Source organism: Mycetomoellerius zeteki, unplaced genomic scaffold (genome assembly GCF_001594055.1).
Source record: "Mycetomoellerius zeteki isolate Tzet28-1 unplaced genomic scaffold, Tzet1.0 scaffold150, whole genome shotgun sequence".
Classification (NCBI taxonomy): Eukaryota; Metazoa; Arthropoda; class Insecta; order Hymenoptera; family Formicidae; genus Mycetomoellerius; species Mycetomoellerius zeteki.
The window spans coordinates 413,869-428,734 of record NW_017256448.1 but is presented as its reverse complement, the minus strand read 5'-3'; the positions used below and the strand labels follow the sequence as shown (position 1 = coordinate 428,734).

General features: G+C 32.3%; 1 protein-coding gene across 1 annotated transcript in view; it reads right to left on the bottom strand.

The window, feature by feature from the left end:
- The window catches only part of LOC108720429 (glycogen phosphorylase), a 54,059-nt gene that overhangs the window by 16,437 nt on the left and 22,756 nt on the right, over window positions 1-14,866 (bottom strand). The window contains exons 3-7 of the mRNA XM_018444427.1: window positions 6,476-6,683; window positions 5,915-6,123; window positions 5,725-5,830; window positions 4,846-4,899; window positions 1,611-1,860 (exon numbers count right to left, since the gene is read on the bottom strand). Coding sequence (XP_018299929.1) covers window positions 1,611-1,860; window positions 4,846-4,899; window positions 5,725-5,830; window positions 5,915-6,123; window positions 6,476-6,683 — 827 coding nt within the window. The remainder of the gene's footprint in view (window positions 1-1,610; window positions 1,861-4,845; window positions 4,900-5,724; window positions 5,831-5,914; window positions 6,124-6,475; window positions 6,684-14,866) is intronic.

The window sequence follows — 14,866 nt, the reverse complement described above, 5'->3', positions numbered from 1 at the left end:
TATTTTGCAAAGCAAGACGTTCAGTATTATTTGAATGGATTAAAGGGGTGGGAGCATCGCTGGAAAAAATGTATCGACTTAAAAGGAGACTATGTGGAAAAATAAAATTGAATTTGAACGAAAAATTACTTGTTTCTATGTTAGGCTCAAAACTTTTCAGACGACCCTCGTATATTTTTACGCATTTTTGCGCTTTCTGTGCTACTTTCATGATAGATATACACAACAAAATGAAGAAATTGCGGATGTATAATTCAAATCTGCAATTGTTACTGAAATTTATGAAAATTTACAGGACAACTATTTGTCATCCTCAAACATACTTTTTAAACTTAAAGACTTACCAATAGAAAACTAATCAATAAATTGACTTGAAATTTTCACAAACAATGTTTTAACTTATATACTTGATATTAGTATATTAGGCGAAAACCCGAAATCGACTTTTGGCCACTTTTTCCGGTCTCCTGGCCTACTATGCGGTGTCGTAAAAGTTGGTTTTGTACTTTTTCCATATTTTTCCGTGGCCGTAGGCCGGCAAAGATAAAGTTGAGTCAACTTTTCGGTTACGGTCAAAATCAACAGATTTTTGCCGGCTTTTATAAATGACAGTATGAGGTTCCTATCCTCCAACTTTTACGGCACCAGCCTAAGTTAACGGTTACGACCTATTATAAACCGGCCCTTAGGCCGGCGTCCCATGGAGCGGAAATTTACAGCGAAACCGTAAAATCTGTAACCGTAAAACGTACCATAGAATTTATCAATTATTAACCAAGAATTAACCAATCGGAGCAGAAAGTGTTTAACAATTCTAGACTGTGATTGGCTAATTTTTGTGGTACTTCTTAAGATTACTGTTACGGAAAGTGTGTACAGCAGCCTAAAGCTTAAGATTCACGCCTTAAAATCTCATTGTAAACGCCGCTTAACGATAGCATGTTAGCGCACTAATATCGTTGCTCATTCTGAATATGGGTCTAGTTCGTTTCAGTTAAATTTTTTGTACGATTCATCTTTTCTTTTTTTTTCTCGAGGAAAAGAAAAAAAAAGGAAACGGTGCAAGGAATTTAACTAAAGAGAATAGACCTATAAAGGTCTATTAAAGCCCAGTTCCACCAATAAGTTTATTCGCGTCACATGCTCCAACATGCTTCAATATGCTTCTACCAAAGCTCCTACTTACTCCAACGCGCTCATTTGGATGCGAACAATACTAATGTAAGATTAACTCGATTTAATTTACTTTTTATCTTTTCCTAACTCCAAGAATTAAGAAAAGATAAACATTAAACCGAGTCATCAACAAAGATAAACATTAAAAGATAAAATTAAGTTAAACCGAGATTAAAGTTAAATTTTACGTTAGTGGAATCGAGTTTAACAGAAGGTCTTAGGTTAGTCATCAATTGTCAAAACAGAGAAAAGTAATAAAGAGATTTGTATGATTATGGCAATGAAATACAAACATATTAAATGAAAATCGACCGACAAAATAATGAAATGTAAAGTTGTAGAAATTATGCCGATTTGGCAGAAAGAGAGAGAGAGAGAGAGAGAGAGAGACTAATTATAATTTAAGACTAATTATACGAAACATGAATGGGTACCTTAGGATCTTTCTCGTAATAATGCTGCTGGGTGCGAATCCATCGTGATACGAGATTGTCCTTGACACTGTGGGCCAAGGCGAAAAAGTAATCGCGACTCGTGGCGACGTTGCGATCCTTCACTAGGGTGTAGTGAAGATGCCTATTAAATGTCTTCTTAAAATTCCCAACGTTCTCAACGTCAACGATGCCACGCACCGAAATCTGCTTTCTCTTTTCATGATCGCTGTTCGGAATTGACATGACGGCGATTTAATCGGCTCGATTACGTGTAGTGCGACAAAACTGTGACGATAACGTGAACCCGACCAACACAAAGCGGATCGCCAAAGGCGAATGATGCGCTGCCAGTTCGAAAGGCAATGATCACCTTGCTTCAAGGTGACGCATGCGCTCTAACAGTTGCGTACTTACATACACGTGGCGGCAACAGTTTGAATCGATAAAGGAACGTTTTTAACCCAGCCGTTTCAGTGACAAAAGGAATCACGTGATGACTTTAGATGCGTTCGGGAGATGCTATTAGCGCTACTTGTATTCATTCTATTCTTGTTTTACGTCTAATAAACGATGAAAATAGAATGACAAATAGCGCGCACTAATAGTGCCTCCTAGCGACCCTGGCTGCTTTCCTTTTAGGAGGCACAGTCGACACAAGTGTCGTTCTATCTTATGGCGAATTCGATTGGAAGCACTGGTGCATATTAAAGCCGTTGTACACTGATTTAATTTGAGTATAAAAATGAAATGCAAATATTTCGAATTATGAAATACATATTTTATCTAATAGTACAATTTATAGTAAATTTTATCTAATAGTACAATAAAATGTATTGGGTATTTCAAGATTTAATCAATTTCTATATTTATTTATAAATATATCTTTACTTATTTATAAATATATCTTTTTGTTATTTTGTGTACGACGGCTTTAATGTGCATCAGTGCGCATTGAGTGTATCCAATCGAATTCGCTATTAGTCACTCTCTGAATGGCTGCGTTCAGCAGACTCAACAGTTTTGCAACCATTTTATGAATGGCTGCGTTCAGCAGAGAAAGCAGCTTTGCAACTGTTGTAAAATTCTTCAATATGATTGATTCTTGCTTTTGATTCCTTATAGATCTAAACGTATAAACCAGTCATATTGAAGAATTTTACAACAGTTGCAAAGCTGCTTTCTCTGCTGAACGCAGCCATTGTCTGCTGAGATAGGACCATTCTTCTAGATCTAAAAGTATGATCCAATTAGCGCGAAGGAAACTTCCAACAGTTGCAAAACAAACGTTCTGCTGAACGCAGCCAATGTCAAGAAGGATAGAACGATGTGTCGACTTGTGTCGATTTGTCATCAAACGGAAAGCAGTGCCTCTAATCAGAGTCGCGACATTAGATAGCCAGTTTTGATTGGTTCGCCATTTTTCAGCAATTCCCGCCTATATTCGAATTGTATTCGTCTATATTGTAGGAATGGACGATGCGCGTATCGATGCGATTCCTAAATTCTAAATTCTTTCTACTGTACAACGGTTTTTCTTTCCTTTTTTTTAAATAAATTCTCTATTCGAAATTGTTTCGAAGAAACTTTCTACAAAAAACATGTTTGAAACTAAAAAAAATCTTACTATTATAAATGTAGAAATTTATCATATTAAATTAGAATTTTGTGTAAAATAAGTATTGAGTACATTAAGTATTTTTTAAACTATCTCAGGGAATTCATTAGAAAAAAATATCTCAAATGCACAAGAGATATAGGATAAATACGAAAGAACAGCAGTTATTTTATTTAATATCGTTTATTTATAAATTAATGCGGATGCGAATGCAGATGCAATAATGAAAACGACAAGAAGCATATTATGCATGTTACAATTCACATTCTTAACATTTTGATATCGGTCCCGATAAAAACACGTGTTCTAATAATTGTAGATATTATGATATAAAGTTGCGTCTTTATCGTTTACCGTTCAATATATTTCGTGCTTTTTTATTAAGATCATTTTCTTCGATAGTCGTCCCTTCCATTCATATGCACACATGCGCATTTGTACACATATACATACGTACATTATACATGAGCATATGCATATACGATGTGTATATATATATATATTTGCGAGTGCGTACATAACGATATAATTACAATTAATGATGCAGCAGCAATAATATTATGCAAACGTCAACGTCATTGAGAGACAGATACAATATACACGTTCCTGCATAATTTAATTCATTATTAAATCTCCATTTAATTCTCTCAAACACAACAACTGAAAACATCAAGATGTTAGGGGATATCGCTGTAAATTAGATAATTATAAGATCTTTAAAGTCGCTGACGAATAAATTCTATTTATACGTTGGACATCTCGTATTCGCCACTCTTTTCTATTCTAAATCTTTAAAGTATCACTATCTTTTCCGACATCCCCATTTCTCATTACATCTTGTCGTAAAACGATTATTTTGGCGGCGTCCGATCCGCGAAATAATGATCCAAGCGAAATACGACGTTCCGACGAAGACAGGACTAAGATAAATCACATACAGCCTTATTATTCATTCTCTCTCACATATTCATAAGCATTCATTCTACTTTTTTTATTTTCTCATTTGCTTTCATACTTCTCTCTCTTCGCGAAGAGAAAAACAAAGGACATCATCGGATAGGTAAAAACACGAAGTTTATGATAATCGTAAAACACATTTGTCAAATAGTACGACGAAAAAGAAGGAAGGGAGAGACGAAGGGCTGATTTCATCCCTGAAAGCAGCCCAGCGCACATTGCATTGTTTGCTGACTAAAAACATGCCGTCGCTTTTTATCGTAATAATAAACGATTAATTAATCACTAAGTGTTATTTTTCTCTTTCTTTCTTTCTCTCGCGATGTTTACTTCCTCAATAAGAATTGCTTTCGTGATTAGAATGTCGATGTACGCGTGCACGATCCTTGCCGACCTCAAAAAATTAATATCCTTCTCCGGAAATACGACGGCCAAGCTCGCAAAGAACTCCCACCGTCAATAATTCCCATCTCCCGTGATTACAAGGTTCAATCCTCGTTTTAATAATGCAAGTATTCTTCTCGATGGTGTATTAGTTTTCTTACACGCGCTTTTAAACTCTTCTCTTACTTTTCACGTTTCTTTCGTTTGCTTCTAACTTAAACTTTTCTATATTTGCTGTTCTCAGCTGTTCGTTGGATTGTTGCCACTCTGATCTTCTTTTATTCTTCCTTTATTGGCTCAGTCTTTTTGCCAAGAGGAATTGCCGCCTTTACTCTAAAACAGTCGAATAATTTATTTTTAAGAAACATTACAGCAAAGATACAAGAAGCAATAAAAAAATAATTCAACGTATTTATTCTCTTTCCATAATTTTATTGGATAGAAATAATATTATATGTATTGCAAGAATTGAATTTGCGTATACGTAATTTTGTTAAACGTTCTTACAAGGTGAAGATATATATTTTAAGTTCACAATTTTCTCTATTACGAATACGTAAAAAAGATTTTTATATTATTTGTCGTATTTCTATTGTTCGAAGAACGTAAAAATCTACAATTATATTTGTTTATAAATTCAAATTTGAAATCAAGAGAATATCACTTTTAAAATAAATGAGTGACCAGAGTTATATTCAGTCATGATAGGTCTTTGTGCCTAATAATATGTGAATTTTTACAATTTTCCAATGCAAGTAAATTATGCGTCGATAATTTGTTTTATCACAAAAGCATATTTTCTCTACAATGAGTGCATTCTGTACTACCGCCCACTGAGCGCTCTTGCACCTATTTGGTGTGTATTTTTGGATACAATGAAATATGCCAATCAAATGCAAGAGCTCACTTGAGCGCTCAGTAAGCGGTATAGATACTGAACGTCCCTATTATATAATTACAAGTAAACTGCGTATGCATGAAAATAAATTTAACTAAAGATTTACATAGTAATATGACATGTTTTATATTTTTAACGTAATAAATAAGAAAAAATTTTTTACGTAATAAAAGAGAAAAACTTATTGTATTTTGTTTTCTTAGAAAAAAATTTCCTTCGTAAAATTTCTCATAAATTGAGGAAATCTCTGTTCAACTCACTTGGTGGTAATTTCACTGAATTTTGTCTGCACCAAGGCCAAATTCTGATCGATCTGCTCCTGATTCGTTTCATAGACCTTAGGCAGTGTGAAGAGAGCAACCACTCCTGAAAGATAAAATGGACCGATTGTTGAATTGATTCTATGCAGAGTTGTAAAATATAGAGTAATGTTACAATAAAAGAATTTACCGATTATAATAAGAGTCATGCCATTGAACCAAGAACCCACGTAAGTGAGACACCACAGCAAAACGCTAAATTTAAGAGAATCGACGAAATCTTCAACGAGGAAAAGTCTGCGCAATTCACTGACAGCTGCATTAGCATGTGCAACTGCGACATCTGCGACTTCGTGCACTTTCTCAGCTGGTAATGTCAGATCCAGATCAAGAATGTCTCTGCAATATAGATAACAGTTTAATTAAAGCGAAGTTTATTCGAAATTATCGTAAAGAAATTAGCTAGATTGTTTCAATATTTAAAATATTTAAATATTATATTAACTTTTTACACATCCGTGTACGAGTTATATTTTATAAATTAATAAATACATATTAGAGAGAGAAGCTATTATCAATGTCGTCCGATATTTTGAAAGTCATCCCGTTCTATGATAATTGCTTTTCAATAAAATTATGCAATTATATTCATTTTAAAAATATGTTAAAAAATCATCAAAGTATAAACATCAACAAAATAAAGAATACATACACGATGTTTTTAAAAGATTTTTCATCATTTTATACTTACTTGAATGGATGACCGTCCGAGGTCTTCTGAACTGCTTGAAGAACAGTTTTGTAGATACGGAAAATAATGGTACCGCTAAGGGCAAGAAGTGACATATAAGCCAGCACGCTAATCAGACTAAAATAGGCCAATGACAGAAGTACGCCCAGTATCGTGCCGAACACAATTCCTGACTTTTTTGGATCGCGCCAGTATATCAGAGCTGCCACTGTAAACAGAAATAAATAAAGACGTTACAAAAAAAGATAGAAGAAAAACCAAGTTAACATAAGATCATAAATACCTTACTAATAATCCCTGTTTTTCTTTATTTAACATTGTTAGCAAATTAAGACTGTATTAACTAATACGGGACTATACACATATGTAATCCGCGTTTAAATAACTTTCCTTTTTATAATAATAAATATCACTTCTATATTGCACTACAATAATATCGCTGTTGGCATTATCAGATCCTTCAATTAATTTTAAGTAAAATCAATTTTTTAAGTTTTATTTCAATAAAAATTTGTTAAAAAATAAAGTTTATAACGGAGTTGCCAATAACATTGCGATGTTACCTTTATTGACAGTTACAAATTTTATTTTTTAAAAAACTTAAAGATATCAAGATATCTTTCATTTCGGTTGATAATACTAGTCAATAGTAGGATGACCAGACGTCCGGTTTTTCCTAGACATGTACTTCTTTTGAAGCGTTCGGGGATGTCTGGCCATTCCGGCCGGGTTTTCAGCAACCGGGGTGTATTCTTTTTAGTACTCATTTTGAGAGAAAGCGAGGGACCGGAAGTTATTAAGCCCATGAAATACATAGTAAGCTAATCACTAGATCATTACTACACGAAAAAAAATACAGCTGAAAACTTCACTGATTCAGCAAATCTACAGTCGTAATATATAGACAGTCAATTTTCTATGGTAAAGCAGCAAAGTTGACAGCTGAATAACATTAGCGATTTGTTAAACCATCAAATCTTCTTAGTTACAGATATTAAATTCGCGCAGTAAGTTATAGGTTTGCTGTACCACCCAATTAATTTTTTTTCCGTGTATATATATTTGTGACAAAATATTTGAAAATTATTAGGTATTATTATATAGGATGTCCCATTTTAAATAACGCATTAAGATTTCTCGGAAACTATGATAGATACGGAGAAATGTATCAAACGAAAGTTGTATGGTTCGGAAGGAAACATAAGAAGGTACTATTGATTTGATTTTGAGTGGCGTGGTTAAGGTCATGTCAAGGTCACTTGGAATTTTTTAATGGAATCCCCTTTTTTTATTACATTCTCGTAGTTTATCTCAGGAGCTTTTCAAAACACTATAATAACATTCTTTTTTATTAAAAATTTTTCGAATTGTAAGGCTTGAAAGTTACAGTACTATATCGACATTAGCATTATCTATCCAAAGTGTCCGACCGACGGCTAAAATCTTTTGAATGTTGTTCAGGATCATTACTTGGGTAACATTTATCAAGATCAAAACCATTAGAGGGTGGTTCCTCTTATTTTCATTTAGGTAGTTCCTGTAGGTAGGTTTCAGGTGGTTTATTTTCATTTTTGCACTAAAAATTCATTTTTACGCTGCAGAATTTGCGTCTTTGTGCCTAACACGTCAAATTTTCAAGATAAATTGGGTTATATATCGAAAAAATGACATGTTTTTGGCCATTTTCATGACTTTACTAAAAACTCATCAATGTGTGTCATCATAAAGTACTATTTTTTTCTCTCAAAATCCATTTTGAATCGATAGCGTATTTTTACTTGAGATATATCTGATGGTGGGGAGCACAGGTATGTCATGCTTTGAAGTTGTACCATCCGCTTGTCTGTTTAAAAAACATTAATGTCATTCTTTGAAATTATATCCCTATCCTTAATATACATCGATTTTATCTTGCGGCCACGTTCCGATTCATCGCGCAAAAATACATAGGAAACTTCTAGTACATCTTTAAAGAAAAACCTTGCAGACCTGTGTTAATTGGAGGAATCATATTATAAAAAAAATAATACAATTACATTTAAAAAAAAAATCGTAACCTTCATATGATCACAAAAATCGATTTTTTCTAAAATTAATTTTACATTAAATTTCTTTCCTTTCATCAAGTCATACAATTTATTTTGTTTAAAATGTTTTTCACATCGTTTATATTTTTCGAGATATTTGCCTGTGGTAATTAAAATGAGATACCTCGTACAAATTACGCCAAACAAAAATATTTTTTCACACATTTAAATGTCAAACAAAACAAAATTTCGATTTTTTGTTTAATTTATTAATCTACAATCTTTTATAATTTGAGAATCAAAATTCGCAGAATAAAATTCTATTCCTAAATTAATATGTACTTTAATACGTATATTTAGTATATATTTATATATTAAATACGTTATGCATGCACGTGTGAATATTCCATTTTTAAAAATAATTTTCATATATAATAATATTATGAGATACGTAAAATTATGAACAATCCATTGTGAATTTATCTAAATTATCTAAAGCAGACTTCATAACGATATAAACTTTCTTGAATATATCACAGCCACAATAGAGGGAAGCTTTATGATCATGATACGAAAAAAATAGGATCACTACCACACGTTACCAACCATATGCTCCCGGATCAACGATCGCCAGCATGCCAGGCTAGCTATACTTCCGCAATTGTAGAGATGCATAGAAACGCAGAACTTACCACGATTGCGCTCCGGGAGAACTTGCACATGTCCTCTCTGAATATTCCTTCGTACCATCCTTATAAAGCGTCACGGGGACCTTTAGAGAGGGTATCTGCGCGGTCAGTAGTCACACACGCGACAATTCCAATATTATTCAGTTCAGGATACAGCCACGCGAGAGAATAGCCTCACTGAAGCAATGAAGAAGGAAAGGGAGAGAGAAAGAGGGGGAAAAACGGTACGGGAAGAAGCTGGCAAACGCGAACAGGGACGTAACTATCCAGGCGATCAACTCTTGTCTCAAAATTGAACAGAAGCAGCTGCTTTAAATTCTGTCGGAAAAGTTGCAGATATGATACAAAATTTGTTACATTACAACATTTCAGTCAAGTGCTGATGAAAATGCAAAAAATTGTCAACAAAATGTGATGGATTAGTAATAGAAATCGAACAGAATTCGATGCCAGTTATGTTCGATTTTTACTATCGATATTAAATCTGTTTTCTATAGCTGAACTAGTGTACACTTTTGGAACTTAAAGTGAGATAGGTACAATATATGTTTGGTATTTATTGAAAAAGCGAGACAGTTTTAGTGCAGCCTAGTGCAGGAACAGAAAACAGACCAATTGTCATCGTGTTACATTTGCACTAACTACAATACTACCAACCTGAATAGTTAGATTTGTCGGAAATAGATTTTGCAAAGTGTCTACTACACCTACATTTCGTCAATAGAATGTCTCAGCAGATTTAAGGAAGCAGACTACGCATTGAAGGTTGAGGTTGAAGATTGAAGATTGAAATTTGACTAATAAGGACAAAGAAATTTTAACTCCTTTCGTTTCGATTGGTCAAATTTGAATTTTTCAATCTTTAATCTCAATATTCAATGCGTAGTCTGATTCCAGCCTAACAGAATGTACTAACCAGTATATGATGATAAATTGACCGTAGAAACCAAGTATAATTTGCAATCGTTTCGTATTTAATCGTTATCCTAAAAAGACTCAATACAAAACATAGTTTTTCTTATACGAATATCAAAATATAATAATTATAAGATATGTTATTATAAGACATATTATAAGATATATTATTTAATTCAATTATTCAAATTTAATATGTTATTTTATTTTAAATATTAGATACGATGTAAAGACTAGGGACCGATATTATTCAACTATTCAATTTTAATGTTATTTTATTTTAAATGTAGTTACAGTATATAAAGGCCAGTGATAGATACTCAACTTCCTCTACATTTTAATAAATTTGTCAACAGCAATGTAACCCAAACAAATATTGTTAATTAATTTGATGTATACGCGAAAAGAGTTTAAATACTAATTTATCAAAAATTATTATTTGTACTCGAAAAGAATTTAAATACTAGTTATAATCCCGTAGTACACTAAGCTTCAATTACTCGCTTTGTATTGATCACACCTTAGATAAATTACATGAAAACTTTGAAATCGAACACTAAACAAAATCAATTTTGAATGTTATACGTAAACGAATAGCTCGAAGACAAAATAAAAATGACAATATTTAAGCAACGTTACTAGCGTCATCTGTATTGTTATTTTAAAAAAAAGTTTCGTTCAGAAATTACTGGAGATACGATTTAACCGTCGGTACAACTTAGTCAAAAAACACTCTTCTCTATATACAATTCTGTAATACTAATATTATAACACTATATTTTATAATATATTTAAGAAATGTTTATTTATATTTATGAGTTCAAAAAATCGATAAATTTATTTTAATTTTTAATTTCTTTCTAAAAGTTATAATAATTACAAAAAATTTTTCTTAATATAGATAAAAAACTAAATTATTCATTGTTAATAAATTTATAGAAGAAAATAGGAGCTAAAATTAATCAATCGCGTAATACTCGCTTTAAATCGAATGCGCAAAAGTGATAAAATAACTTTGCCGCATTGCGGATCTGTGATACAGATTCTGTAAAGAGTAATTCTTTTACAATGAAAAATATCTAATTGCATTAAGATAACTCCGGTATATACGCCGCACATAATAAAAACTTAATTTATTATAAGTATTATTTACTATGTTTAAAGTAAATGAACTAACTATACTAATAAAAACTTTGTGCTGTCTACTACTATGAAAAAAATGTTAGAAATCCGAAATATTTATTTTTTGTGTATAAAAAAAGAACTTTTTTAAACCCCTGCATTTTTGCTGTATATCCCATAAGATGGGATATATGGCTACTCATAGGTTTTTTTGGATGGGATGTACGGTTCACGAAAAATTTACAAATAATGATAAATATGTATGTGAAGTAATAGATAACAATTACAATCTTTTTATACATACAAGGGTTATGATATGAAGTGCATATTTCAAGTAACGCATTTATTGGAAATCTAATAGATTCAATCAATACGTCAGAAATTAATAAATCAAAATTCTCGTAGAAAGAATAATGAGCATAATTAAATTCTTTTCTTTTAAATATATCAGAATTTTTTGTTAATCAAATTAAGATCCAATATTTACGTCACGCGACGATTTCTGCCGAAGTCAGAAAAAATAGGAGTGAGAGTAATGTGCACGCAACTATTCTGTTACATGCCTTTATGTTAGTATTGTATGATTTCAATTTCCTACTATTAATATTAATAAAATTACTGTTAGTTGAATCGATTTGTCAATGTAGTGAATAGCGTAACTATAATCCATATAAAATGATTATGTAGAGATTGCAAAAGGCTTAATGATTATTTGGTGATACATAAGTGTAAAGGAATAATAAAGAATGGAGTTAGTAAAATACAAGTGCTTTGCTCTTATACTCTTTGTTCAGTCTTGTATATCCCACAAAGCATACAAAGTGCATACAGATTGGATTCAGTGCACTAAATGCAATAAATGCATTACATGAAATATGTACCTCATGTCATAACACATGTAATATACTATATGTGTGTGAAAGATTATAATTATTATCTATTACTTCATATACATATTTATCATTCTTATTCCTTAATAAAATTTTATAAACACGTTTTATTAGTTATTGCGTCACCCTATCAAGCGGTACGACTCAACAGCTGTTCAGTCAGCAACGATACGCAGTTGTGTGAGCGTCGCAATGACATTCATCTCACCTGATTCAGGATTTTTTATTAAATATGACATTGTCTAACTTCGCCCCATACAGTTCAGATATAGCCTTGTGTAATTTTTAGTTATTTCCTAAGTTGAAAAATTCGTTGAAGAGCAAAAGATTTGACGATGTTGAAGAAAACTAAAATGCGACACTCGGAATTTTCTACGCTCATACAATTGCACACCGTTGTCGACTGAACAGTTGTTAGGTCATGTCATTTAGTGGGGGTACTCCTTAAGGTCCCCCCTAAATATTAAATGTCTGTTTTCCACAATAGAGAAAAAGAACACTCAAAGACAAAGATATACGCAGAGATCGGGTACTTTTGGGACCTTGTATGTCATATTGATATAATCGAATAATTTTTCTCAAGTGTAAAATTATCTTTGCAACTTCCGGTGTTTGTAACACTTACCTCTCATGATAGAAGATACAAATGACATTTCTACACAGTGGGAATACGGTTATATATAACCACAACCGCGATAAGAAGCGAAATGCGTTTACTTGTTCTCGTGACTAGCGTGTTCGTTTATGGTATAGAATTATATATTAAAGGTCGACGCGACGTCGTGTATGGCGCCGCTTTATCGATTCGTGTACGTACGAGCGGTCCCTCCCTTGGATTTATCTATACTGTGCGTCATCCAGCGGAAAGAAAAAGGGCTACCATTTTAGCGGCTATGTTAGCTATATGTTCACAAATAGAATAGACTCTATACCTTACGTGAAAAATTCTATTGTAAGTATTAAGGGAATCTTAAAATTGCCTGTTTTACTGGTTAAATACAATTTTTGTAGAATGATATCACATATATTACTTCTACAGATTTGGAAATCCTTTTCCAAAATTAATCTTTTGTGTGACAATGGGAAGTATACTTTTCATCTTTTTCTTTTTCATTTTTACAATGTACTGTTTACAATTTAATAAAACCAACAATTATGATTTCATATTTTTCTGATACGTTAATACTTACTTTAAATGTTTTCTACGATCTTTATACTCGATTGTTCATTTCTAATTATTTATAAAAAAATAAAATTGAAAAAGAATAATTTTTACAAAAAATATAGTTTCATGGAAAGTATTTAAAACAAAAGGTTAAAAATTTACTAAATATTCTTCATATTTATTTTTGCCAGAATTTTTTTACAAAAATAACCGCCAGATTTTTTTATAAAAAAAAATTACTTATCTACTGTATGAAGATAAAAATTAAAATTTCTTGCATTTTCATCATGAAGAATCTTTAGTAAATAGGGCGTATTAAATACGAATATGACCTCAAAAAAATTACCCGTTATGTAAGGTTTCCGAGAAAGAAGAGGTTGAAATCCCGAAAACTAATTTATCCCTATATGGCAACCATATTGGATCTACCATTTAGAAATTTTTAAATCTGACTTCAAATTTGTAATCAGATCCAAAAAACATAGAAATGCAAGATTTCACAGAAATTTGTTTAGGGGGAAATGTGTCACACATAGAAAAAAAAAATTAAAATATAATTTAATTTAATTTATTGTGTATCAAGTTACACTGACGAAAGAAAGTACAATGAAGAAAGAAACATGGAACAATGAAGAAAAAAAAAAGAAAATCACATGAGTATGCAAATGGTAAGGCACCAGCAGAACTGCTGCTACCACGTCTACCAGTAAAAGTACAAGGACAGCGAGAAACGGATAGCTTATACAGTAATATATGAAATAGATACAAAATAATATAAAAACGTGAAATATATAGTCGGTAAGGCAATTATTGATGCCTCCGGATAGACAGGACTGAGGGGCGACTTTTGAGCCGATGAGTAAACGGACATCGAGAAGCAATCTTATAGTCGATCTGATGAAAACAGAAAACGAGACACGGCTGAGCGAAAAGAAAATGATGTGGGATAGGATCGGATGAAAGAAGATAAAGTTGAAGAACTTATGACGGCAATATACAAGAAGGCGGGCGAAATTTAACAGAGCGTTGAAGAAGATAGAGATCCTTGGTATCGAGTATCAGGAGCGGCGGGACAGCGCAGTTTGTAGTTGAGGTGAAGGAGAATGCGGTATTACGGAGGAGTATTAGAACAAAGGAAACGAAAAATGAGGCAGCAAAAATGGAGAATGAAGCGCTCGCGAATGTCGAGTCATCTGCAGCTAATAAATGAAGGAGATAAATGATCGTATTTCCGAATATTGTATGAGAAACGGAGACAGGAATTTTGAATGTTCTGAATGCGAGATAACAGCTTTTGAATTAGAGCGGAGATGTATACATCTAAAAAAAAATATTCTACCATTTAGCGGTTCCGTGTTAATGTCAGAGGATTTTCCATTTATATATGACCTCAAGAGGATACTCTACACTCAGAGAAAAAAGTCGTATCAGTAACTATAAATTTGTAATAAAATAGTGCCTCAACTATATACATAGTATTAAATTCTAATAAGAATACTAGATTAAGTGAACTAAGAAAATATAGTACATTAACCATATAATCAATTTATAAATGGTTAATATTACTATATTTTCTTATTTCA